Source organism: Tiliqua scincoides, chromosome 9 (genome assembly GCF_035046505.1).
Source record: "Tiliqua scincoides isolate rTilSci1 chromosome 9, rTilSci1.hap2, whole genome shotgun sequence".
Lineage (NCBI taxonomy): Eukaryota > Metazoa > Chordata > Lepidosauria > Squamata > Scincidae > Tiliqua > Tiliqua scincoides.
In genome coordinates this window covers 23,672,509-23,699,744 of record NC_089829.1, presented here as the reverse complement: position 1 = coordinate 23,699,744, position 27,236 = coordinate 23,672,509, and the positions used below count along the sequence as shown (strand labels likewise).

General features: G+C 47.9%; 3 protein-coding genes across 4 annotated transcripts in view; 1 reads left to right on the top strand and 2 right to left on the bottom strand.

The window, feature by feature from the left end:
• Nucleotides 1-8,502, bottom strand: part of GALNS (galactosamine (N-acetyl)-6-sulfatase) — a 52,930-nt gene extending 44,428 nt beyond the window's left edge. Inside the window, exons 1-4 of one of the 2 annotated variants that reach the window (XM_066637011.1) lie at nucleotides 8,311-8,502; nucleotides 2,742-2,865; nucleotides 2,211-2,285; nucleotides 352-454 (exon numbers count right to left, since the gene is read on the bottom strand). In XM_066637011.1, the coding sequence (XP_066493108.1) occupies nucleotides 352-454; nucleotides 2,211-2,285; nucleotides 2,742-2,865; nucleotides 8,311-8,430 (422 nt within the window). In that variant the 5' untranslated portion in view covers nucleotides 8,431-8,502. Of the gene's footprint in view, nucleotides 1-351; nucleotides 455-2,210; nucleotides 2,286-2,741; nucleotides 2,866-8,123; nucleotides 8,167-8,310 lie in introns of those variants that run through there. The other variant, XM_066637012.1, reaches the window with a different exon arrangement.
• Nucleotides 8,503-8,841: 339 nt separating this feature from the next.
• Nucleotides 8,842-12,116, top strand: TRAPPC2L (trafficking protein particle complex subunit 2L). Its single transcript, XM_066637146.1, has 5 exons — nucleotides 8,842-8,933; nucleotides 10,221-10,393; nucleotides 11,072-11,159; nucleotides 11,262-11,341; nucleotides 11,961-12,116. Exons 1-5 carry the CDS (start codon nucleotides 8,901-8,903, stop codon nucleotides 12,004-12,006), a joined length of 420 nt encoding a protein of 139 aa, XP_066493243.1. The 5' UTR covers nucleotides 8,842-8,900; the 3' UTR covers nucleotides 12,007-12,116.
• Nucleotides 12,117-15,064: 2,948 nt separating this feature from the next.
• PABPN1L (PABPN1 like, cytoplasmic) lies at nucleotides 15,065-24,950 on the bottom strand. Its single transcript, XM_066637808.1, has 8 exons — nucleotides 24,931-24,950; nucleotides 23,604-23,775; nucleotides 22,563-22,677; nucleotides 20,970-21,037; nucleotides 20,097-20,203; nucleotides 18,643-18,730; nucleotides 17,095-17,240; nucleotides 15,065-15,104 (listed from the first exon to the last, which is right to left on the bottom strand). The coding sequence occupies exons 1-8, from the start codon at nucleotides 24,948-24,950 to the stop codon at nucleotides 15,065-15,067; spliced, it is 756 nt and encodes a 251-aa protein (XP_066493905.1).
• Between the last annotated feature and the right edge of the window lie 2,286 nt (nucleotides 24,951-27,236).

The window sequence follows — 27,236 nt, the reverse complement described above, 5'->3', positions numbered from 1 at the left end:
GACGCACAGAGGCGCTTCCAGTCTGGGAGGCAATTGCCACCTCTGCAGAGATCAGTCTTCTCTGAAGGGGCTAAAGAGAAAAGACTTTAAGATAGGCAGGATATGCTTCAGCAGAGCAGCTTCGCAACACATGATGAAAATAAGTGAAATGTGTTGCATCTATGACAGTGCTCATGGGCAGTCCTTGGCTGTGAAATTAATCCCAGTAGGTGGCCAGGGAGATGCCCTGTCTGGGTCTCTGAAGACGGGAAGCAGAGACTGAACCCACTTGTTCAAACTATGGCTACTTCATATAAGAATCAAGCCATTCATATGCACACAAAGAAAACAGTAACCAAAAAGGAGCTTTACCATTTGCCAACAATCTTGTTAACATATCCAGCTTTCTTCAGCAGTTCTGGAAGTAGCAGTTCAGAATCTGGGATGCCCCCTACTATGTTTTGGGGGGTGTAGGCTGCATTAACAGAAAGACAGGTGTTAAATGCAAGCAACTCAGAGAGATTGTCCTTGGCAATCACAGGATTTACTGACCATCCTCCACACTGGGCCAGCCTGAGGGCATTCCAAGCTTTGAAATGGATTTTGGGAACACAGATGAGAAGAAACTAGGTGGACAGGAAGGTTCATGGATGGGGGGGGGCTTTCCAGCATTGCAGCATCTCATTCATACTGCACGTGATAATGCTTCAGGTAGTCATCTTGACGTAGGGCTGGACCATCCACAATGATGACTTGAGGTAGTTGCCTCAGGTAGTGGATTGGCAGAGACACTTGCCCCTGACCACCTGCCTCTGCTGTGACGACTCTTCCCTCTGCCCCCTGGATGTGAGAGAAAGGGACAAATGGAGAGGAGAGTGATGCTAGAGCATCAGAAACGCTTTAGTCCACCACTCTCCTCTCCTCGTGTGGATGTGTACCTACACACAGAGTTCTGGGCTGGATCTCCAATGCTTCTCATTTCAGAAAGGAAAGGGTGGACAGGAAGAAAGTGAAATTGGGACATATTCTGCTTGAGAGCTACAGAACCACCATACATCTATGCCAATACAACCAAACTACACAATCTGAGGCGTCATGCAAGGTACTGAAAAAAGTGACCTGTGAATATGGCCTGAGACCATGAGCGGATCTTAATGCTGCCTGCTCTCGTCCACAGTTCTCTCCCTCCTCTAATATGCGAGCAACCTTCCCCTGTCAGCTCCGAGATGAACGCCCACACGTGCCAATGCGCAGCAGGCTTCAATCCGGAGCTGCAAATGCATGCTCCAAAACATATGGTCTCCTACAGCATCTGCCATTTTGGAACAAATGACACTCACACCAACCAGATTGGCCTCAAATCAGCTCAAGCTGGTACGTCCCAACAGGAGTGCTAGAGCAGAGCGCTCATCATGGACAGCTTGGCAGTGCCCTTCAGATGCCCTTGCCTGGCTTGGTAGGAAGAACATATTTCTAGAAGACTGAATTTCAAACAGATTGGTGACCTATAATACTCACATGAAACTTTTTCATTTTGCTAAATGTTAATTAACCCATCTTAATCAAATAACTTCTTTACTAGCAGAAGTAAAAAAAAAAAAGTACAGATTAGCAGCCTGAGATAATTCCACTCTAGCAGGGAATATTGGAAGACATTCTCTTTTTGCAACGAAGTTCACACACACCCATCCCTGTGAACTGGACCTGCACATCAAGGCAATTTGTTTGCATCACTCTGCCCTAATCATGAGCCCTTTAACTGGACAGTAACTGCTACTGTTTTCAAACAGATTTGCTGCTAAATGTGTGTATTGAGGATTGCAGGCCCTGTGCCTGTCCTTAGAGTGGGAACTTGAAGCAAGACACAAGAAGAGCCCTGTTGGATCAGGCCCCCCATCTAGTCTAGCTTCCTGTATCTCACAGCGACCCACCAGATAACTCAGGGAGCACACAAGACCACAAGATACTTGCATCTTGCTGCCACTCCCCTGCATCTGGTATTCAATTTACCCTCTCACCCCTGAATGAAGACACCAGACTGCAGCTTGGATTTAACTTGGGCCACTTTATTAAACATGTGTGACCAATTTTTAATGCATGAAACCTACTGAATACATTGTTCCTCCCTTGCCAGTCTGGGGTAAGATGAGATCCCTGTGTAAGATGAGACTGGGGTAAAAAGACCCCAGTGCAAAAATAAAAAGATCACATATAGGAAGAGAAGCACGCACCGTTTCTGGCATGGGCGTTTGTGGTGTAGAAGCCGTTCCTAACGGGGAGACGACCGGTTAAGAGAGCTGCCCTTGCTGCAGAGAAGAAGGGGGGGGGGGAGAAATGTGATAGGCACTTGGCTTCCCTTGTAGTACATCCAGTCTGTTCCAATTTGTTATTTTAGCACATTCAGTCCCCACAACCCCAACATGTGAGCACTTCACCCCGCTCTACACAGCTGATAGTCTGTGTGGCTGGAGGGGAGCTTGGAGGAGCTCTGGGGAAAGAGCTCTTGCTTGCACAGCAGAACTGTGCAACAAGGGCATTTTCCCATGCATTCCCTGGGAACTAGGTCGTGCCTGGAAGCATTTCAGTTATGGATTTTAGAAAATGCATTTCTACATAGAAATGTGGTGGCACTCACTTAGCAAAACATGGAACAGGGTCTCTGTCATCTTGATCCTCAAACCAAAGAGAGTGACTTGCCTACACTGATCCCAGGACAGGGATGAACAATGCCAACACCCCCATGAGCTTTGGAGTTTACTTACATGGTGAGCAGAGAGGGTTAGCCGTGTAGAAGTCTGGGAACAGCACCCCTTCAGAAGCCATCTGGTCTAAATTTGGGGTTTCTTTGGAAGGATGTCCAAACACACCTAAGTCACCCCATCCCATCTGAAGAAACAATCATCGTGCAGGAGAAAGACAAGAAAGGTACGGAATAACTTGGAGAACTGATGTACTTTTTCAAAAAAATTGAGCCACTGAAAAGCTATGCTCTAGCACCCATCATGAGAACACACAAGCACCTCTCAGAATTACTTCCACTGCTCCAGGTTTAAGTGGGTGCATTTCTTGTCAACACCACTAAAATAAACATAGCATGGTTCAAGGGGAAGAGATTTCAGAAAAGGGAAGGGATTTCTTTTTGCCTTTTCTGAAATCCCTTCCCCTTGAACCATGCTGTGTTCATGTTAGTGGAGTTGACAAGAAATGCCAAACCAAGGACTGAGTATTCACCAGTTCCTGCTGATTACTGATAGGCCATGTTGAAGCCCTGGGAGCCAAGCTCTGCACAGGGCTCCATCCGCACCCTTGGCCACTGACACTGATGATTCAGGGGTCAGCCTGGCTAGGCGGACTCAGCCAATGGTCCTTCTATCTAAGTAAGTTATAGTTCCAGCTGTGGTGGGGAACAGTCATTGCTGTATTTATGTTCTCATAAAACCACTTACATTAGTAACCCCCCCAAATCCAGAGCCAGTTAATTCTGAAGATAAATTGTGCACGGCATGATGCAGGCCAGTCATTTGGTGGCACTTGTTTGAATCGGCTCTTACTGGAGCAAAGTCACAGGAACTTTCAGCCATTTACAAAATGGTGCCATGCCTGGCTGGTCCTTATGGGCACCTGCAGCTAAACCACTCCCAACCTTGACCACAGCTTTCCCAAACCTTTCCATGCTGAACAAAATAAGAAAGGATGTTTAAAAAAAAAAAAAAAGCTTTTTGTAGTACTGAAAATGTTTAAATCAACAGGAGCTCTTTAAAAAAAATTACACCAACAATTTCAAGCAACTAAAAATGGGGTGCAAAAGGAGTAATGGCCTGAAGCTGAAAAAGAAGAAATGCAAGAGACACATTAGAAAGCCTTTTTCCAACAGTGTGGTCAGCTGAGCAACGGAATAATTTGTCTAATGTGGCAGATGAATCACAATCTCTAGGGGTGCCCATAAATAGACCAAGGCCCTGGACCTGAATGCTGGTAAAATGGTGCATTGCTAAGTTTGATGCTTAAACAAAGCAACCTCTACCACCAGGGCTGCAGTGAGGTCAGGCAGGCCCCAGGGAAGATTTTCATAAGGGTCCTTTGGAGCCTGGTCCTCTTAGCTCCCAGATGAAGCATCCTGGTTTCCTTGGCAACTGGGGTATGCTTCAGGGCAGGGGTGCTCAATAGGTGGATCGCGATCTACCGGTAGATCGCGAGGCAAAATGAGTAGATCGCAGAGTGCTGACCCCCCCTTCAGTTGCCTCTGGGAGGAAACGCCGGGAGTAAGGCCCATTGTACTCAATGGGGCTTACTCCCAGGTAAGTGTGGCTAGGATTGCAGCCTCACAGCCTAATCCTAGGCATGTCTACTCAGGAGTAAGTCCTGTTATACTTAGTGGGGCTCAAGGTACACCAACATACATTGTACACATAAATGTTATATGTTATGATTGCGCGAACATTGTAAAAAAAAAAAGCTCTGGTAGATCTCCGGGCCTTGCTGAGTTTCAAAGTAGCTCTCGAGCCAAAAAAGTGTGAGCACCCCTGCTTCAGGGCTTTGTAAGTCCACCCCAGACATTTTTGAAGGCCAGGCAGCAGCATCACCTTGGGCCCCATCAGGGCCTGCAGAACTACCCGCTGGCACCCTCTCTGCTAGAGCCCTCATTCACTTCAGCAGGACCACTCAGAACGTGGCAGAAGTTCTTCAGGCAGGCAGAAGAACATTTAAGAATGCAAAAGCAGCCCTGAGGGTTCAGTCCAAAGAACCTCCAGGTCCAACAGCATCCTCCTTCCTATGGTGGCTGACCAGCTGCCTCTAGGAAGCCCATGAGGACATGAAGGCAGATGCCCTCCCCTGCTCGTGCTCAGCATGTGGCATCTGAAGGAGAGCTGCCTCTGAACATAAGGCTCAGACATTGCTGTCATGACTAATAGCCAGTGGCATGAATTTGACTGCAAGAATGGAAGTTTCCTCAAGTTGCACTAAAAATACTTGTGCATTTATATTCACTTTCACGTGTTCAAACACAAGAACGTGTGATCCTAACAGCAGACCTGTAATATAAGCCTATATTATTATCCTCATATCACAGAAGAGAAGATGCGAGAGCTTGCCTAACTCCAGGACGCTGCTGTGCTTGCCAGTTACGGTCCAGAGAAAGAATGGTATGGTCCTCACTTTTACATACTTGAATGCACGCACTCCTGCTCGGACGGTCCCACTGTAACTAACAACTGAGGTGGGAGGATGCTGGCATAGAACACTTTCAGGGGGGCACCACATTCATCTGCAAAATCCCCAAAGAGTCTTGTAGCATCTTAGAGCCTAACCCATTTATCTCAGGATAGTGGGATAAGAGACAGAGCAAGGAACGTGGAGTTCTCTGATTCAAAAACCTCCTCTACCATTCACTAGAAGGCCCGAGGAAGCTAAAAAAACAGGAATCTTATAGCACATAAAGACTGCTCACTGAGAGTAGGGGCCTTCTGATCACTGAATACAACAAAAGGGGTACACCCAGTTTAGTCCTTAGACACCTTGTTTTGAAAATCTTATCACACATGCCTAGGCAGAAGTAAAACCAAATACATTAGATTGAACTTGCTCTCAGTGGAGTGTGTCCAGGATTGTGGCCTTGATCATCCTAGCTATGCAAGACCAACTTCAGCTGCGTTCTCCAAAAGCCCTGGCAGCATAAGCAAACAGCCTGCCAAAGTCTCCAGCCAAATCCAGCACAAGAGGAAACAACCTTGATTGCAGCTGCTATGAGACAACAAAGGAGGCAAGTTGAGTTCAGCTTTAAAGTATGTGAGTTCAGTTAAAGTATGTGAGGACAGCTCACATACTTTAAAGCACTACTATGAAATTACTGACTGCACAAAGGTGAAAAGCCCAAGGATTGCTCTGCTGGAGGCCCTGAGCATTTGCTGCAACACCCACAACACATTACCAGAAAACGCCCCAGGGCACAACTCCCAACAACCCTTTCAGTTGTGCCAGTTCTTTTGGCATCAACCATTGCTGCTTAAAGGTGGTATTACACCACTACACCTTTAGTGGTACTCTTAAAACCATTGCTGCTTTTCCCTAACAAACCTCCAAAACTCATCAGACAGCAAACCTTGCATGCTGCTCCAAAGCTGCTCCAAAGTATTTATTTACAGCATGCTTAGTGTCCCTTTTGCCAGGGCGGCCTGAGGGCAGCTTTCCTTAAAATTCTATCCTTGCTTATACATCCCAAGGCAGCTTTCCATAACAAAAACCACAAACTCCAGCTGACAACTCATTCACCCCAAATATGTCCCCAGGGAACAGGTTTCACTGCTGCCATGGGTCAAGACACCATAATCCCCTGTAAGTGAACTCCCAATGCAAGCCTCCTGGAACCGAATAATAATCCCACATCAGTCCCTCAAGGGAAACTTCTCTTCTCCTGACAACTCTGCACTCTGGAGGGGCACAGAACAGGACAAGATGAGAAGCACAATCTGCATCAAGCTGTCAGCCCAAGGCTAGGTTCCCAAACCAGTTTTCTGACAGAGGCCACTTGGAACAAGTAAAGTAACAACAAGAGCAACTCTGTTCCAGGAGCCCTTCTCCTGTTAAAGCTAACCCTAAAATGTGAGAATATCAAAAGAGAATCCTGCTGGAGCAGACCAAAAGTCTAAAGAGTCCATAATTCCTGTTTCCACAGCAGCAATTTAACCCACAAACATGGCATGAAGGCAAAAGTGCTCTCCTGCACCTGTTCTCCAGGAAACTGGTATTCAGTGCAGACTGGCCTTGAACATGGAGGTTCAACACATCCTTCATGTCTAATAGCTGTGGACAGACCCCTCCTCTTCAATAAATGCATCTAATCCAGTGGTTCTCAAACTGTGGGTCAGGATTCACTGGAGGGTCATGACCTGATTTTTGGTAGGTTACCAGTGGGTGATGGAAAGATCAGGTAACTAATTGTCTCAAGCCCTGAAGCTAGTCAAAAATCAGATATTGTAGCTGCTAATTACCCTGCAAAAAGCTGAGCTGCTGCAGCTTCCAAGATAACTGCTAACTGCCCTGCAAAGAGCTGAGCTCCTGCAGCTTGCAACCATATGTAAACACAGAGAGATAAAAGTTTGAAGGTCTTTTCCTGCTTATTATTACTTATAAATAAAATATTATTTCTTTCTAGATCTCCTTTTTTAAAAGGCTGGTAAACCTGTGCGGGTCCTGACAGAGTGACATTTTAAAAAGTGGATTCTGGTGCTAAAAAGTTTGAGAACCACTGGTCTAATCTCTTTATGTACCCTTTCCTAAGGGTAGGGACAAAAGTCCTCCCCCCACTGTTTGCAACCCATCCTCTACCTTCATGATTATGCTCCAATTTAGATTATGCTGCCTCTGAACATGGGGTGATCCTTTCAGCTAAAATGGCCACTAAGAGGAGCCCTGATCACTCCGATTAAAGGCCCACCTGCAGTTATAAGAACATAAGAAGAGTCCTACTGGATCAGGCTAAAGGCTCATCTAATCCAGCTTCCTGAATCTCACAATGGCCCACCAGATGCCTCAGGGAGCACACAAGACAAACAGGAGACCTGCATCCCAGTGCCCTCCCTCACATCTGGCGTTCAGAGATAGCCTACTTCTAAAATCAGGAGGTTGCAAGTACCCATCATGGTTTGTAACCTTTGATGGATTTTCCTCCAGAAATTTGTCCAATCCCCTTTTAAAGGTATCCAGGCCAGATGCTATCACCACATCCTGTGGCAAGGAGTTCCACAAATTAATTACACACTGGGTAAAGAAATGAAGACCTGGGTAAAGTCCGAAGGTAGCAGTTCACCGTCTGCCCCCTGAAACTGGCACTGGGGTAGGCAGGCTGCCTCTGGACAGGCTTAAACCACCAGCCTTAAACCACCACAGCTGATAATGCAGCAGGAAATGTCCTGGGGGGGGGGGTGATGTAGCAATCCTGCTTCCCCTCCCCACAGGTGCCTCATGGGAAGCCCACAAGCAGGGCACTGAGGCAAGAGTTGTCTCCTGCTGCTGTGCCCTGGAGATCAGCATTCAGAGGTACACCACCCCTGAACATGGAGATTCCACAGCCACTGAGACAGAAAGAGGCGATCACCTCTCTCCTTAATGCACCTCTCCTTATCTACTTGTAAGGTCACACTCACTTCCTGTGACAGGGAGTTCCCCTGGTAAGGTCACCCTCACTCTATCTCATCTCATTGAAAGGCCACCCTCATTTCCTGTGGCAGGGAGTTCCACAGGTCAGCTCAGTTCCTGGGAAGAGGAGGCTCCTCCAGGCCACAGGCTCCCTTTTCCTTCCTCCCTTCTTCCCTCTCCGACTTCCGGGCTCACATCATCCATCAGCAGCAGGACCAGGTTGGGGGGTCGCAGCAGGGGGGCATTGGCGGCCCCCGCCAGGCTCGGAGCCCACAGTAGGCCGCAGAGAGCCAGGGCCAGCTTCCCCGTCTCCATGACAACCGATCCCCTCCCCACCAGCCAGGCCAGAGTTTCCCCCCTAGCCAAACCGGCGAGAGAAACTAGGAGTGGAAGAGACGCGGGCGCAGTGCCACTATACAGACACTTCCGGTTCTCGTTCGAAAGGGCCACCATAGAGTTCCGAAAGCGGGGAAGGGGTAGAGCGCCCCCTCATTCTGCATTCATTATTGCGCTAGTCCACGCATATGTTTGTCCCCGCATATGGTGGCGCTCAAACGGAAGCCGGAAGTGCTTGCCCCTGTGCGTGTTGCGCTTTTCTTTTCCCCGATCTCTAGGTGAGAACCGGGCGCATGCGCGAAGCGCGTGGGTCACGTGAGAGTCAAGGGGCGGGGCGAAGAGGGAGGAGGGCGCGATTGGCTCAGCTCCGACCACGTGGCTGCAAGTAGGGGCAAGGGAGGCGAGTGCAGAGGAAGGGGACGAGAGAAGCCGGCTTGCCAGGATCCAAGATGGCGGTCTGCATCGCTGTGATCGCCAAAGAGGTGGGGAGATCTTCCTCTCCAAAGAGGGGGGGCCTCAGAGGGGCAGCTGTGGCGCAGTGGTTAGAGCACCCGCTTTGCTCGCAGGGGTCCGTCAGGCGGGCGTGTCCAGGGGTCTGGGAGGGCAGAAGAGCCCCTCCCTGAAGGACTGCAGGGCTTTTGCCTGCCAATGCTGGTTACTGGGAACCCAGTGTCGGGTAGACTGCCCTTGTGCAGGGAGACCTGTCAGATAGGCTGCCCTTGTACAGGGACTCAGGGAGGTTTGTAAGGTAGACTGCCGTTGTACAGGGAGGCTTCATTTTGCTGCCATGGCTAATCAGCACCATGCTGCTCAGTAAGACCAAAGGTCCACCTAGTCCAGTGTTTCTCAACCAGTGGTACGAAAACCAACAGTAGTACTTGAGGTGGTGTCTGCTGGTATTTGCAGGAACTCTGGACACCTGCCGCCTGGTAGTGACACCAGAAACGTGACACATGTAACAGTGGTAAGAGGCTCGACTTGATGGGCAGAGCTCCAAAGCATACACTCAGAAAAGCCCTCCGAGAACCACCAGTGGTACTTGAGGTGGTGTCTGGTGGTACTTGTGGGACCCCTGGACACCTGCCTCCTGGCAGTGATACCAGGAATGCGATGCAACAAACTGTGGTGGGTGGCTTGGCTCAGTGGGCAGCACTCCAAAGCATGTGCTCAAAAAGTCCTCTGGATGCCACCAGTGGTACTTGAGGTGGTGTCTGATGGAACTCGCAGGACCCCTCTGGGAAAAAGAGGACATCTGGTTACCCTGATGGGCCACAACTCAGATGAGTTGGACTCGAGTTGTGAAAACACGATTTTCACAACTCATATGGACTTATGTGTATCAATAATTTGGGCACTAACTCCAAGATTTTACCCTAAAAATGAAAAGACTCAAATAGACTTGAGCCAAGATTGGCTTTTGTGTGTGCTTGCTTGCTTTTTTAAATTTTGTGGCTTCCACGGTTTGACTTTTTGAAAAGACTCAGACGCAAGTCAAACTGACTCTAAAAATGCCTCTGGATAAGTTGCAACAGCTCCCGTTGTGACTAGTGGGCCGAATAGACTCAAGTCTATTTGAGTCTGGGGAGGTCAGTGCCTGCAGCTGACTTGATTTACATAGTTGTCTATTGGGGGGCCTGCATTAATAACTAATCTGAAAGGGCACTACTGTACTTAAATTTATTTTGATGGTATCCTGTTGTAGAGAGTTAGTACTATAGCCTCTTGTCGGATCCCTTCCCAATTTCATGCCTTTTATTTCTTTTCTCTAGAACTATCCTTTGTACATCAAAAGCATCCCGACAGAAAATGAGCTAAAGTTCCACTATACTGTGCACACATCCCTTGATGTTGTGGATGAAAAGATCTCTGCGATGGGGAAGGCTCTTGTGGACCAGAGGGAGCTGTACTTGGGGCTGCTGTACCCAACGGAAGACTATAAAGTGTATCTTTGATGCTGATTCAGTTTTGTCTTCTTGTAACCTTGCATTGTTATTCTAAGGGAATTTAATTTAGATTACTTACTTATGAAGGCAGGCTAGCTTGTGCTGCTGTTCTGGAAGTTAATTACTTTCAGATCTACTGTTTCTAGCTGTAAAGAAGATCTGTGTACTCTGACTTTTAGCCTATAAACAGCATTCTAGGCAATATTATTCATTTGGCACCTTCAGTGGGTATAGGACTTTATGAGGACAAGTTGTTGCCCCAAGGTGCTTACAATCCAAAATTCAACACATGGGAGACAGAAGATAGAGGCGGGGTAAGCAGGGAAATATTATTAGTGTAATTATTTCAGTTGCATAGACTTGTGTATAGTTATACTAAAGACCAGGAGATTGTGCCAAAGCTTTGTAGAAAAAGTTGAAAGTGCAGCTATTTAGAGGGTAGTAACCCTTTCTGCCCTTGAACAGCCAAATTCTCCCTCTAATTGAACCGAAAGACCTGGGATGTAGTGCTAAAGCCCTTGCAACTAAAATCCAACTCTTTGGGACAAGTGTGCCAAGAGCTACTGTGTGGTTAATCTCACTCAAGGTAAGTGTGGGCAAGATACTTGTTACATTGAAAGATTTCACTTCCTAGATTTTCATCTGTGGTTAACACACATTCCTTGACAGCCCAGTAGATACGGCTATGTGACCAATTCCAAGGTGAAGTTTGTGATGGTGGTTGATTCTTCAAACACAGCACTTCGAGACAATGAAATCAGAAGTGTAAGAACAGGAATCCTGGTGAAACAACCCTTGGCTGCTTCTGCTACCATGCAAAGCAAATAGGTTTCTCCATGATTGTAACTGAAGTTGTTCTCTTTTCAGATGTTCAGGAAGCTGCATAATTCTTACACAGATGTCATGTGCAACCCCTTTTATAATCCTGGGGACCAAATCCAGTCCAGGTGAGTAAACCACTTGAGGCACCCACCTCTTCTGGGGCTTCTCTTGTCCTGCAAACTAAAATTTAGTGGAATCTGGCAAAATGTACAACTTCTACTTATTCCCTGGGCCACAACTGGTGCCAGAGGGATCGCCCCCCCAGCTTATTTTGCTTCTACCCATCTTCCAGCAACCACAGTTCTCAGATATGTGCACGGTAAAACATGAGGAGAGCTCGTGGAGATTGCTCTTGAGGCCAAACTTCACCCATGAAGTTTACAAGGTAGCCTTGGGTTAGTCATCTCCTCTCAGTCTAAATGTATTCCATGGATAAATGGGGATGGGAAGAACTGTAGGCAGCACCCTATTCCTTGGAGGGGGAAAAATGCAGCAAGTGCATAGGACATCTAGAGTAGTGCAGCAGTAGGGACACAGATGAGATGAAGACCTCCACTTCAAACAATGTTTTGAACATTTGTACCACCAACTCTACCTGCAAGAGACATGAAACTAACATCAGTGGTGATGCTTTGGCTGTGGCATAGGCAAGTGGGCACCTAGGAGGAATGCAGCACTGTTGACTGATCTCTCTACCCTGTGCTAACCTGGGCATCTAACACTTCCTATCCCTGCTTTTTCAAGGGCTTTTGATAACATGGTGACCTCCATGATGGTGCAGGTCTGTTGAAGCTTCTGCATCTGAAACCAGCATCTTTACACAGGAAGATCTGGCCCTGTACAGTCTGTTATGTGTGTATTCTGCCCTTCTGCTTTGTAAAATAAAGTCCTTTAAGCGGTGATCTGAAAAGGGTGTATGGTGGGGGAAGGACTGGGATACAGTTCTTGATATCCTCACAGCAGATATATGTTCAATAGCTATTTTCAGCATTTTTCATCTCACAACACACTGACAAGGTGCTAAAATTGTCAAGGCACACTATGCTACTGGTGGGAGGGCTCTAATAAATGACCTTCCCTCTAAACTCCCATAGCATACCTGCAAACTGTTTGTGGCACACTTATTGAAAAATGACCTAGAACTGGGATGTCAAACTCTTTTCACACAGAAGGCTGAAGTTAGCATTTGTGGCACCTGCTAAGGATCAGAAGTGACATCAAACAGATGGCCAGAACTAAGCACTTTGTTCTCACATAGGAACTCATTAGCTGCAAATGATTAAAAGAAAATGTGGAAATCTTGTTCATATTTTCAAGATATGAGTGAACCCAATTATAATGGGGGCCAAATAAATAGCTTCTGTGGGCTGCATTCAGCTTGTGGGTTTTTTGTTTGACATCCCTGACCTAGAAGATTCCAATTATAGCTGTGTTCCTTAAAGGTGAGAAAAGTCTCTACGTAGTCTGTATCTAGTCAGAGTCCTTCAAAGGAAAGCCACACTATCTCCATTACAGTGATACCTAACCCAGCAGCTGCTCTGTTAAACATTCATATAACAGCTGAGGAATGCCCAACTCCTAGAGCAGGCTAGTTTAGAAGCCAAGACAGACAAATGAATTGGCCAGAAGTTGAAAGAAGCACTCCACTACAGCATCAAACAGAGGCAGAAGATTTTAGCTACAGTTAGTCCCCTGCACTAAATATGGCAGAGCAGATGAGCAGGCATGATGTAGGACTCTTCTGTTTGCTTGTTATGGAGGATCTCTACAGGCCAGCTGGTTCCTGTTCCCTGCTTCCCATTTTCTTCCACATGTAAGATCTGAGAACATTCACCACTTCTTGGAACAAGTAGGCTCTGCAGCTATATCAATTATTGCAGTCCATCCCTCTGCCCCTTAGAGGAGGCTGCAAACCTACACAAGGAATGGTCCCATTGTAGTGCACTCTAGAAGGCAAAGAATCCTTCAGGGAGCTGATCCTAGAGGTAAAGGGTTTAGGGGGAACATTCAGAAATTAAATCTCTACCTGAAGTTGGGAAGTGGTATAGCCCATTAAGAGCTATACTACTTCTGCTAATTGTTGGATTTACACAACTCTGCTGTGCAGCTACTTTCACAGGAGACAGATTAGGTTAGTGAAAAATTCAGCCAGCACTTTCATGGATTTAGTTTCAGCAGTATGATCCTTTATTTTATAAAAAATATTCACATCTTAAACAGAGCTTTTAGTCAATTTGCTCACAGGCACAGAGCAACAACACAAAAATGTATTTCAACCTCCACTCATTTAAGGCACTCTTAAGACCTGGGAAATTCTTCTGTGCAAGCCCTGTTGAAGCAAAAAAAAGGAGTGTACACTTGTGTAGCTCCCACTCATGGGCTTGTGCAGGAGCTCTTCCTAGTAGTTTTGGCCTTGGATTACATTTTTTAAAATGACTTGAAGTTTCATCTTTTCACTTGCCAAAATCAAAAGGTCAGGTTCTTCACCCTGTAAAGCTACCAGGAAGCCGCCACCACCACATCTTGGAATTAGTGTTTGAGGGAAGAAGGAGAGATTCTAGTTTTTTCAGACATTTCTTTTCAAGTTCATTGGCTATTGTAAGAATAAATGTGAAAAAGTTAAATAGAAAATTGACTCATTCATTCTGAATAAAGTGCAGTTTAAAAGATAATGTGAATTCCAAAATCAGATGGATTTCAAGATATAATTTTGGCCTGGCAAGTTTGCTTTAGGATGCAGAATATTGCTTTAGCATTGACCATTTCAATTAGGCTCATTTAGGGGCTGAAGGGAAAAAAGATAATTTGTATAGACAGAGCAGATAAGTACAAATAAAAACCTTGAAGTCAACTTTTCTTAAGTTAGTTTAAAAGGGGGAAGGGTTATGATAGGGAAGGACAAAGGCATACCAGACAGAGTGGCAGCAATAAGGAGTTCTCCAGTTCTGCTGGTCCAGCACAACCCATAAAATCCCCTTATTCATCTGGCCTTCACAGCTCCTCCCAAGCTGGGAAGGTGACAAGAGATTAAAACACTAATTTGGTTTGAAATCAAAAGAAGCAGGAAAAGTACAAATCTTACCCTGCCACTTTCAGAACATCTTCCTAAGGTGCTCATACAACAGGAAGAAAAGTTCACACAGCCAGGCTTAGTGAGATGTAGACAAAGCATTTCACAATAAAAGAGTAACAGGTAAGAAGAGATTTCACCAGCAGGTGTACTCTGCTGATTTTTTTTTGTTGCTTTTAACTCCTGGACTTGGCTGAATAGATCCCCTGATGGGTCTCCATCATTCAGCAGTACCAGTTAACAATTCAAAGGTTTATTTTGTGTTGGGAGGACCAGCATTATGGGACACTCTTAGATGTTACTGGAGGTGGGGTGAGGAAGAGGAAGTCATATCCACACACAGCAGGAAGAGAAGTTCCACCTGAACTCCCCTGCAACATTACACATGCCTCGTACAACAGAGTGGGCCCAAGTGAAAAGGAAGAGAAATCCAGGCTCTGACTGACCACTTTTTCCTATTGCCAGACAAGAGAATTCAGAACAGGTACTGAGTAGAACATCTTTGCTGGCAGATCCTGGGGGAAGGGAAAGGGAATGTTGTAAGTCTTCCTTGCACCCACAAGGTAGTCGAATGCAACTCTGACTCAGGAAGGATTGCTACAGAAGACATCTTTGCTGTATCGAAAAGTAGAGATCCCTCCTCTTCTTGGAAAAAAAGTGGTTCAGCAACTCACAGTGCACCCCATTAGAACAGTCTCCACTTGGGCAGGGAATGGGAGTAAAAGCAGGAGAAGACACCCCAGTCCTGTGGCATCTCTTAGATTCCTGTTCTTGCTGCCTAGTAAGGTGCATACCAAGGCAATAACCTTCCACGGCCCCTGGAGAGAGAGAAGGAAACACACCAACCTTTACAAAAGGGTTATATCAGCCATTTCCTCACTCTGTCCCTTGTCAGTGGGCATAATTTGGATACACTAATTTCAGGGGCCTTGACGCAGTGGATTCAGGGCTGTGACCAGCCACAGGATAAGCAAGGCTGGGGATATCTTATGTCATCTGTGTGTAAACATAGCATTTGTGGTTCTCTAGCAGGGATTTGGCATCCTAAGAAATTGCACAGATCTACACACATTTTGTAGTCTTAAAAGTTAGACATACTGGGTAAGTTTTGGGGTGCTGAATAAAAAGATGGCATCAGTTTTGCCCAATGGCTCTAGTTTTGGGGGTACAGCATAGCCACCTTATATGCCAATTCAAGCAGCTTCCTTGTGAGGAAGCCATGATGTGAGGAAGCTGCTTGAACCAGCATATAAGGCGGCTATGTCATACCCATAACACTAGAACCAGCTGGGCAAAACTTCTGCCATTTTTTGATTCAGCACCCCAGAATCTAAATTCATTCAAGCACCCTCGGGAACTAAAAAGTTTATTTTGTAGGCCTATGTTATAGCTCTTTCGACCTCTGGTACCTCTCCTTCCAATGCCATGTTGTGTCTATTTCTCATGGATGCTGGTATATCCTAGCAAAGCTGTAGACCCATCACTTAGAACTAAGCAAATGGCTTTACCCATTTCTGCCCAGCCCACAGGTGTACACATTTGATCCTTGTTGCATATATGCAATGTTGGGCAGAAATGGCTTAATCTTCAGTTGTCCAGAGAGTTGTCCAGAGAGGTCTGGACTCGATTCTTCTGACACCTACAACCACAGCCAGACACTGCCTGTAGCACTGGCTGGCTCAGTTCTATCCCAGGCAGCTTCATTTCAGCCCTGGCTCTTGGCATCTCCTTCACACACAAGGAAAGAGCAGTGTTCAGCTAATCTGGGCCAAGGCTGTCAGAAGAGAGTCACTCACACCAGGGTGGCATGAACGCCACTTTCCCAAAAGCACCTGGAGCCAGCTGCTTTCTGGGCCACCGAGGTGTTGGATGCTTAGGTATGCGATTCTTGGGCTGCCACTTCCCTGGGCAGAAAGTCACTGCTCATTTCTGTCCTGTCTGACGTGAAAATGCCACTGCTACCCACAGGCTCTGCCAAGGTGTCCCAGTCCTTGTCTGCATGTGGCTTACAGGCCCTGCTGGCCATGCAGATGCACAGGTGATGCTAAGCCGGCCAGACAGCAGAAGCAGTAGTGGCCAGGAGAGAATCTTTCTGCTGCATGTACAATCTGCTGCTGTGAGGTGCTTGGAAAGAGGTGCCCTCTGCCTCCTTCTGTGATGCTTTGCATCTTTGAGGCACATGCATACAGGATCATTTTTACAGTTTTGAAAAAAAAGCACTTCCTAGCCTCACCAGCCTCAAACGAGGCTTGTTTTGAGGATTTCTTGCCTCTTCCTGCAAAAGACAGCAGCCTGTTTTAATCAGCTATAGCTTGTGCCAGAAACCTGGGGTGACCTCAGAGGAGCACCAAATTAACAGGAGCTGAAGTGTGAACTCCTCTCAAAGAAGAGGTGGCAGTAGGACTAAACAAGGTGGAAGGAAAGCCTGGAGGGATGATCTCAGACCCCGGCACAATGCTAAGTCTTCTGATCATTAGGCAATACCATCAAGGTGGATTATAGTTTACCCAATGTGCTTGCAAAGCAAAAAAGCTTTTTCTTGCTTTTCCTGCTCCAAAGACACCCAAATGATATTTCAGAGATGCCTCGAACAATTTCCTTTAGCAGATGACTTCGAGGGAGGGTTAATGGAGAAGCCATTGGTCAACTCACTCACGGTTGTCTACACAGACTGGGAGAGACAAAGGGCTTCAGACAAAGGAGTCTTGTCTGATCCCCACCTACAGATGCCAGGGATCATACCAGGGACCTTATGGAGACAGAACAGGGCCTTCCCACTGAGCAAAAACAGGGTCCTCCCCCACTCACCTGTACACTCTTCCACATGGCCTTCTGCGTTGCCCTCCACAGAAGCTGCTGCGGTGCAGCTGGGCCCCTCGGCCATGAAAACGACCCCGGGAACCACCACGGTCAGTGGTGCTGATCCCTGGCATGTTGGTTCTCTTGGGCAAGACCTGAAGCAAAGCAATCCAGAAAAGCATCAGAAATTTCTTGCACTCAACAAGGAGATTAAATACAATGGTGGAAGCACCAGAATTTCGATTGAAAGAGAGGAAGTCTCGACTCCAGTTGGGTATAATGGAAGCCAGAGGCCTAACTTGGGAGGAGCCTGAGAGGTACATACCCTAGGTGCTGTACCTGGGAGGGGTGCATGACTGCCCCCAGGCTCCGCGCCAGTCACCTTCAGGTTCTTGGACGGGGCTCTATTGGTTTTGCACACCCTGTTGTGACTTCTGTAAAGTTTCTCAGCTTTCATGGGGCACGCAAAGCCCCACGCTCCAGGAAGAACCCGAAGCAGTGGCAGTGTTGTCACATTATGTCATGGCACCAGGCAGTGGGCAATACGCTAAGCCCCTGAAGATAGCCAAGGCCTGGCTTAGCAAAAAACTCTAGGTATACCTACACTGTGAATTAATATTTGTTTTGTACCCTGTGTTTTGTCCATATGGATAGGAAGGAAGGGCACAAGGCTAAAAAGACGTAGGGGGAGAAGTTATCTTGATCATATTCCCAGGGGGGAGGGCTTGTTTGCTTCATTTCATTGTTTGAGGGGCCCCACAAGATGTGGTGAAAGTGGAACTTTTGAGTAGTCACAGATGATGCACTCTAAGATGTGTCATGCATGCACATCTAATCAAATATTTTATCTCACCTTTAAGTAGTCACACATTTGTTTTTTAAATTACTGCCAACTCGCTCCAAAGGTTTGGGATGAAATGGCTTACTTCTTTCAATTGTCTAAGCAGGAATAAGTGTGTGTGTGTGTGGGGGGGGAGAATCACTATCAGGACAGATTTTTTGCTGTATAGTCTTGGGGTGTGGCTATTGGGGCTGTCACAACAAGCTCCTATACTCTGGTGTTTATCATGGCACCCCAGGCAAGTCCTTCTAGGATCCAGCTTCCCACTGTGGTCAATCAAATGTCTCCCCAGAGTATTTACTGGCCAACCTGCTCCGATGTAGCAGCTGTTGACTACATCAAGCCATTGTAGCCAACAGCTGCTGATGGACAACTTCAGGAATGAGGCCCAAGCTGATGACCGGCACTATCTCTTCTAGCAGCAAGTTCCTTAACTCACACACTGAAGAATTCCATGCTTTTGTCTGCCTTGAATCAGCCCATCAGTTTTATTGGGTGATGGATTTCCAGTATTATGGAAGACAGAAAAGCTTTTCTCCCTGCCATGCACAAATTTGCAAGCCTCTATAATTTCTACCATTTAGCTTTCTCCTCCCCCCCCCCACAATAAAAACCCCCCAATGAAGTCATGCTTAAGGGAGGGGTTGCAAAGGTAGGATCTTGCACTAAGGGTCCAGCTACGCATTCCTTCTCTCTGGTGACCCTGCGATTCATACCTTGATGACACGGCCTCTAAACATGCTCTCATCCAGCTCCACAGCTGCTTTCACTGAGCTCCTGTTGGCAAACTCTACATAGGCATACCTGCAAAGGAAAGCCCACCAGCCTCGATAAGAGAGCAAGATCAGCAGCAAAAGATACTGCAGTTGTGAGCCTGCCACCTAGGACAGTAGTCTTCAACCCTTCCATGTCATGACCCCAATAAAGAAAGTGGTATGAGACTAGGGGCCAACTGCCAGTCCCTTCCCTCTCCCAGGACTCAATTTGCCCACCCCACCCCCTCCATTTCCTCTACCTCTTGTGTCTTCACAACAACCCTATGGGGTAGCAGCCTGAGCAGGGCCAGCCTTAAGAGCTGTGGGGCAAGACAGTGAGAAAAGACTGTGCAGGATTACATCAATAACTTCGTTTTGATAAGGCAGTCCCGTTAATGGGTTTGATCCAGACCCTCTCTTGCACAAGTCTTTGAAAGGTTGCTGCAACCCCTCGAATAAGACTTTGTGACCCCACTGGGGTCATGAGCCACAGGTTGAACACCACTTGGTGTTGGTGTAAAAAAACTAGATTCCTATTCTCTCCTTCCCCCCCCCTTGATGTAATGATTGGCAGGAGCAAACCAGAACTTCAGAAGGACTCCATCTCTATTCAGTTTATAGCTTGCATCAGACACACAAGACAGGCAAGTGGGGAAGAGAGAGGGTCGGACACATGAGTAGGGGAGTGAGGCATGTATGGTAGTTCTGCACTTGACCTGCTTCCTTTTTTCCACTGAACACAGTATAATCCCTCCAAAGGGAGAGAGACAGTGATCCTCCACCTCTCAGAATCTCCGCTAGCCTTTGCAAAGTGTCATTTCCCAAATGCTGTCCAGGGAAACCGGGCAAATTCTCTGACCCTTATCTACTGCCCATTCTCACAACCAAGACATTAGAAATGGGAGGGAAGAGGTTAATATACACTCCACACCCTATACTTCTTTCCAATGCACATTTGCAAGTCTATAGTATGAATTCTGAATATGAAAAGCAAGGGCTGGTGGTTATTCCAGATTAATTTGATCCCAATAAAGAAATGTGCTGTGCCAGGATCAGGGCAGAGCAATCTTAGTCCCAAATCCAAGTCTCATCACCTCAAGGCATTTTTCCCCCTGCAGCTTTACTGGAACTATGACAAATTCAACAAGTGCAACCTCTCCATGACAAGAAAAATAGCCCCCTGTTGAACTCCTCTGCTGTTCAAGTTACAGAGTCTCTGGCAGGAAAGAGGTAGCTCTCTGAACTCCAGCTGGCAGACACACCCACCCTACCAGGATCTAAGCACATAATCTTGTCCTAGTTTCACCTTGTACATTTTGCCCAGGCATCTTGCAGCCACCCCAACAAGCAACCTGCCTGCACCCCTTGTCAGAGCCAGTCACCCCATTATCTCCAGCCTATAGCCAATCACTCACCCTTTAGGATGACCAGAGAATCTGTCGCAGAGGATGGTGACTCTGTTGATCTGCCCACAGCTGTTGAAGTGGGACTCCAGCTCCTCTGCAGTTCCGCCATAATCCACCTGTAAAGATCACCACACATGCATCCCAAACTATGCTCCACTGCCCAGGAGTTGAAGAGGGGTTGAAACCAGCCTGCAACTAGCCAGTAATTAAGACAACAGCCACTACCATAAGGCTTGCAGAGGCAACATGCTAGCACACCTTATCAGGTTGCACTGACAGGCCCCCTATGTAGCTACAGATGGCAACATGGCACTTATCTAGATTAAGCAGAAACTAGACAATGCACTTTAGATCCTGTCCCTGGAATCCAGTGTACAGTCTTCTAATTTGCTCCAGTAGCCACTCGGTTTGTGCACATCCTGGAAATTCAGCTGTACTAGCCCACTCCTGCTGTCCCTGGGCTATCAACAGCCTCAGTTATGGAGCATGCCCTCCCCTGCTGCTACTAGTCAGAAGCCAGACACCACTGGCTCCTCCTGCCTGTGTACAGAAAATACCAGCAGGGACTAAGGAACTTCAGGGTTTATAGTGGGAGACAGGGTGCCACGTTCTTTAACATTCGGTCTGGGCACTCCAAGGTATAGAGAGGAATTTGCATGCACACTTTCAAGTACAATCTACAATTAAGCCTCCATGTTTCCCTTGTGGCAATGGGCTTGCAACCCAACCCCTAACCAAGATAAAACATCTCCTTCCCCTGCCCCCATGCTCGAGTCCTGGATCAATGAGAATAACCTATTCTGTACATGCTCAGAGGCACCAGTTACTTAGCATGATCTATGGGCAAGCCCAGCTATTCAGAGCGAACCCCTTCCCACTTACATTTCCCACGTAGATGGAACGTTTGTCGGCCTCAACTTTTTCCTCTGTCGTGCTGGGGAAAGGAAAGCCTGCCCAGGGAACAAATAAGCTTATTTGAAGACAATACATAGGGGATCTCTATGCAAGAGGACTTCAGCATTCTACTGAATGTTCTGCATTTTCTGGGACAGAGGGGAGTTAGCTGGAACCAAGAAGCCAAACAGCCCTTCTTCAGGTTTGCCCAAATACACACCACCCCCAGGACACGGGCAACCACTTTAAGGCAAGGATGGCAATGAAGCAGCACGTGTGCCAGAACCCTCTGCAATACACAGTGCTCCCCCTTGCACACTTGTGCAAATGAAAGTCCTGCTTCACACAATGCATGATTAGCTTGTGGAACTTGCTGCAGAAAGTGGTGATGGCCACCAGCTTGGCCAGCGTTATAAGTGAGTGGATGAAGGGACTTTCAACAGCTATTAGCCAAGAAGCCTCCAGAGGCATCATATCACTAAATGCCAGGTGCTGGGGAGGACAGTTGCCTTCATGTCTGGTTTGAGGGCTTCCTTGAAGCAACTAATACATTTTAACACAAGAGGTATCATGCAGCAAAAGTAGGGAGAGAGAACTCCTTCCCCTCCCATGCTACATCTTGGTGTCATCCAATGAAGTGCAGATTCAGGATGGACAAGAGGAAGCTCATCTTCTCACAGCTGCAGAAACTCATTTAAAAGGAGATTAGACAAATTCACAAAGAATAAACTTATCAATGATTATTTGTTACAATGGTGATATGGAACCTCCCTGGACAAGGATAGTCTATCTCTGTTGTTGAGGATCAACAGCCCAGGAAGGTCAATGCCTTCTTGCAGCCTCCTCACAGGCAATTGGCTGTTGTCTAGTGGGCTAGCTGGCCATCTAGATTGATCCACCAGGCTCAGTCTGCTGGAATACAATTACTGTTGAAGTCTTAAGGTAAACTCTGCCCACTTACAACCTCACAAGTCTCCAGTCAGAGGCTGACGCTCTAAGTGCCACTTCAAGGCACCCTGGGGCATTTGCTCCTGGGGTGTTTGCTTAAGCCAGAACACTTAAGGCAGTGTTCTTCAACCTTGGGACCCCAATGGGGCCACAAAGCCTCAGTTGTGGGGTTGTGGAAACTTATGGAAATGAAAGGTTGAAGACCACTGGACTAGAGCACCACCAGGCAAAGATGGAGGCATCTGGTGTTCCCCTCAGGTACCAGAAGACTGTGTCCCAGCCCTGCTCAGCAAGTCCTTGGCAATTGTGCTAAAACAGCTTTCACTAGTGCCAGGCTAGTGCGATTCAGAGCGCGATACCATAGTCTTTCAAGACTGAAAGTTGCCAACTGAGTGCCAGGCTTCATGGCAACTTTTTCTGCCCTCTAATAAGAATATTTGGTTATAGTGAACAGTGCTGGGAGGGCATTATGGGGGCAGGGAGTGGGTGGCAAGGGGGCATGGGTGGAGGATAGGGTCCTGGAAGAGGGGCAGATTGACAGTGGGTCCCCAATCTCACAAAGTATGTATGTGGGTCATGACATGAAAAAGACCATTGGCTTAGGGCAAGAACATACCTTTGGTCAGCCCTTACCTGCCTCTGATCTCATTATGAGAGCAGTTGCTTCCGCCTGTAGCTCCTGCAGCCGCTCTTCCTCCTCCTCTTCCTCCTCCATCTCACGGACCTTGGCCTTGATGGCCTCCAGCTCCTGCACACAGAGATGATCAACGCAGTCACACACAGCCATGGTCAGAAAGTGCAGCATAGTACACCTGTCAACCCTTCCCTGGACCACTTTTCTCCAAGTGGAGAGGCTGCTGGGTCTGATTTGGAAGCCCTACTTTCAAGAGCCAGAATTCTCTTTGGTCATCAACACTGGATGGTGGCTGGATGCACAAATTCTTCTGTAAGATTCCATGTAAGAGATGGGGCAGGAAAGCCATTTGCCACACACACCTCCCCCCCCCCCCAACAAGGACATAATATTAACTTCTATACAGCACTTTTGAGTGATGGAATTCTTACAACAATCCAATAAGGCAAGTAAATATCCCCAATACTGTAGATTAGGGCATGCCCAAGGGTATCTGGAGAGTCTATGGCAGAGATAAGATTCAAACTAAGGCAGTCCCAATTCCTGGCTCAGCCTCTTGGCCACCAAACTACAGCAGCTCTCATCACTTCACATCTGGTACAGGCACAGAGTCAGCCCAGCTGCACCAGCAAGTCCACAGCGGGATTTTCTTTGTTAGGTGTGCCAATGGCAATGCACTGAAAAGCATTCTGGAAATCCACCTTCTAGATTCTACCTTCTTACACTGGCAAGATGTCTCAGGCAGACTTTGCTGGGGAGGGAAGGTGCTTCAGAGGTGCCCACTTCATCCTTGGAACCTCAGGACATCACTTTACACAGGTAAATCAAACCCAGCTCTGAAACCATTCAGAAGAGCAGCAGGTACAGTACAGTTCCTCTCTGCTACCTAGTAGTTCTGGTTGACCAGTAGGCACCAGATTAGGAGACCACCATCACCCCATGTGCAAGACAGCAGCCACCCCAGCCAAGTGTGCTGGTTGGTTCTCTCCAGGCTGGATTTGCTCTTCCCAGACACAGTGCTACATGCTTTTGAGACTCACAGGGTCCTCCACCTGTAGGAACTCTGTGCAGTCTCCCTCCAGAGGACTCAGTTCGGTCTCTTCTTCCAGGTGCTTCTGCCATGCAGCTATTTCAGTCACATCCCAGGGGGACTCCGTGGTGGGCAGAGAGGGAGTGTCACACCACCAGGATCCAGCATTAGGGAAGAGTGAGCTTGAGTGACAGACAAAAGGATGTAAGCCAGGAGGAACTGGCAATCCAAACAAAGGCTGAAGAGAATGCACTTTGACATGCTCAGAGGCACTCCTCATTCTCAATGCGTGTATATACAGGTGCAGCTTTGTATCCATAGCAGATTTCAAAGCAGTTTCCTAGCTCAAAACTGCTGCTCACACTTTGGTTTGAAACAAATCAGTTGCATCCATGAGTGCAAGATGCTGCAGTCCAGGAGCCATGAGAATTGCAGGTGTAGAGAACTGCAAAGGCTAAAAATTCTGAAAAGCAGCCCTGCACACCCTGCTACAATGCTTGGTGACTTTGACCCCACACGCACCCCCAGCATTTAGGTCACAGTGAACCACAGACATCAGGGAGAGGTTTGAGACAAGTTTGGAGGCTCAGACAAGTAGAGAGGCAGGCGAGGGGCTGGAGGAGACTCCCTACTGTTGTCCAACAGCCCAGCCATGCCTCTCCACAGATGTTATTGTGGCTACCTGCCTATGGCCAGCCACAGGACACATTGCAGGTGTGGCCTACCCAATGGCCCCAGGTTAAATTCCACAAAACACACACCAGATCCACCCTCAAATCCACTATTTAAATAGCACTTTTCAGATATTTTTCTCATCATAAATGATAGTCAGTACTGGAGATACTGTCTACTTGGTAGCCATGCTACCACAGCCCTTTTCAACCTCTGTGTCCGCAGCACACTGGTGTGCCACAAAAGGTCTGCAGGTGTGCCATCAGAGTTTAAGGGAGGGTCATTTATTAGTAGGGCCATTGGGGGATGTGAGCCCCCCCCCCAGCATCATGTGCCTTATCAGTGGTAAAAAAGCTGATGGGTTGCCATTTAAGCCTGGACCATTTAAGCACCTTGTCAGAGTGCCAAGCTTGAAAATCCCTGTGCTACTGCTGGGTGACACTAAATGGGGGGGGGGGGGTAGGCGGTTGCCCTGCACAAGCTCAGACTCCTAGCCCAGCCAGCTCAGTTATGGGGATGCTGTGGCACACCCAGGCGCGTTCAGACAAGCGCGTGTCCCGGGTCTGCTTGGGGATGCTGCCAGGGACTGCCCCTGCGGGACCACCTGCATGCAACGCAGCGCCTTCTATCCCTCCTCGCACTAGGAAGACGCCCACCCCCTTTACCTGGCGCCGGGTCCAAACATCGCTGCAGGCACACGCTCACCTGCGGGCAGTCCCGCGGCAACATTTCATACGTCAGCAGCCAATCGGAGGCAGCCTTGGACGAGGCAGGGGCGGGGCTCGCAGGCAAGCCCCTTCGGCCTCCCAGGTGGGAGGGGTGGACCTGCTCCCCCCCGCCCCGAGTAGGCGGTGCTGGGCTGTCTGAGCTGCTTCCAAGGAGGGGCCCTACCTTCCCAGGGAAGCTCTGCAGCACAGGCTGTGTTCGCAAAAGTTCCCAGGTAGGCTCCAAAGGACTCGGGGGCAGGTGAGCAGAGCCACTGCCTAGCTTTAAGCCCAATGCTACGCATGTCTACTCAAAAGTAAGTCCCATTGTAGTCCAATGGGGCTTACTCCCAGGTAAGTGTGGATAGGATTGCAGCCTGAGGGCCCAGCCCTATCCAACTTTCCAGTACCAGTGCAGCCGCAATGCAGCCCTGAGATAAGGGAACAAATGTTCCCATACCTTGAGGAGGCTCTGCAACTGCCTCTCCACTGCAGGATGCAGTGCACACCCCGTTGGCACAGCTGCACCGGCACTGGAAAATTAGATAGGATTGGACCCTAAGCTGGCAATATCTGGGTGAGGCAGATGAGGCTGGTGCTTCCTGTTTGATTGTCTCTGACTGTTACACAGATGCTAAGGGCACTGCCAGGGGAACATGCAGCATCCTTCATGTTGTCTGCCTCTCACTCTAGCCTTGCCCTGCAGATGTGGATCTAACCCCCCCCCCCAACCTGGTGAGCTCTCCCTTCTGTGCTTGTCCCCCTAGTTCCTTTCTTTCTTGCAGCTCAGTGCGTCTGCTCGGAGCCAAGTCCCACTGAGTTCTGTAAAGTACCAAGGCTGCATAGGAGCCCCCTGTGTGTACTTAGTTGGAAGTCAGTGTCAATGAGCAAAAACGGACATCGCGCTGAGCAAACCTGACTGCTCACACAGCCAGGCTGCAGGCCCCCTGACCGAAGACTGGGCCACTTCCTTCTGCACAGCTGCAGGCCCCAGATTTAATTGACAGTTATCTTGCAACTACTGGCTGTGGAGGTCAGCAGCTGACCTGTCTTCTGTTGCTGCGATGTAGCATCCAAAGGCTTTGCTGTGCACTCCCCACTTCTCCAACCCAAGAGAAGTTGCAGGAGTGGAGCTGTTATGGTTGAGACAGAGAGCACCAGAGTGTTTTAGTCATATCAGCTGTGTTTGCAAAGAGGGCAACGGCAAAGATGAGACAGTGGACACACTCCTACCAGGCTGAAGATCTGATGTCTTGCATTGGGGGGGGGGGGGGCGACTGTGTCCTGCATGGTTCTTTTAGCTTCTTGTTCTCTCCCTCTCTTTCTTTCATGAGCATGAGAGGCTGCCTTCTGTTGCACTGGGCCATTGGTCCATCTTGCTTGTATTATCAGAGCTGGCTAGTAGCTCTCCAGGGATTTAGGTCAGGATGGTTTCTCTTTTCCCACCTTCTGAGTTTGTCTCTGTCCCTAAGCATTGGTTTTTGCAAACACACCAGCCCATTCCAAACATGCCAGGGAGAACTCTGTAACCAGAGACCATGTGAAAACAATTAGATCCCACAGAGAAAACATTCAGCCACCATCCTCCTGGGCCATTAGCAAGGGATTGACCTAGCAAAAAAGGCCTGGCCAGCTGCCATCGCAGACCACAGTGATCTGTGATTATCTGGACTTAATTTGAGCCACAACTAAGCAGGCTCAGTCCTGGGGCCCACAGTATTTTGAATGTGAAGGCACAGCAGTAGATCATGTGAAGCACATGTGTCTCTGAGCATGTGCAGAATACATTTCCTGGCTCATTATATAACTACAGCATGCCCCCCTTTCAGTTTCTGGGCAGGAGGGGCAAAGTATAACTAGTTTATAACAAAGTATAGCAAATATCTTTCACAATTATTTCCACAGGGACTCCTAAAGGATCTCACCCATAGTTTCTCAGAGGGAAGTCTCTCCTTGCAGAACCACAAGAAGTTTGCTTTGGGAGACCCTTCTTGTTACCTCCTGGAAGCCCAGATTTTGCATACTGCTCAGCCAGGCCAGGAGGCTTCTCTTGGGATGCTGGAAATGTTATTGGTTACTCTGAGCTTGCAGCCCTCTGACTATACACCACTCCCTGGCAGAGCACTTATCACAGGCCTGCAGCAGATTTTTTCTTTGTCCAAAGGAAGGAGGGCAGCTTGGGTTGTACTTAAGGGGACAGTGCACAGTTAATTCACTCTGCCTCAATACAGCTCAATCGGTACACCTCTCCCTGTCTCTGATAGCGC

Coding starts and splice junctions, on each gene's coding strand:
- TRAPPC2L (XM_066637146.1), top strand. CDS start 8,901: ATGGCGGTCTGCATCGCTGTGATCGCCAAAGAG. Junction 8,934..10,220: donor TCGCTGTGATCGCCAAAGAG/GTGGGGAGATCT, acceptor TCTTTTCTCTAG/AACTATCCTTTGTACATCAA. Junction 10,394..11,071: donor CCAACGGAAGACTATAAAGT/GTATCTTTGATG, acceptor ACAGCCCAGTAG/ATACGGCTATGTGACCAATT.
- PABPN1L (XM_066637808.1), bottom strand. CDS start 24,950: ATGTTTGGACCCGGCGCCAG. Junction 23,776..24,930: donor ATGTTTGGACCCGGCGCCAG/GTAAAGGGGGTG, acceptor CTGTCACTCAAG/CTCACTCTTCCCTAATGCTG. Junction 15,105..17,094: donor CCATGTGGAAGAGTGTACAG/GTGAGTGGGGGA, acceptor CTCTCTCTCCAG/GGGCCGTGGAAGGTTATTGC.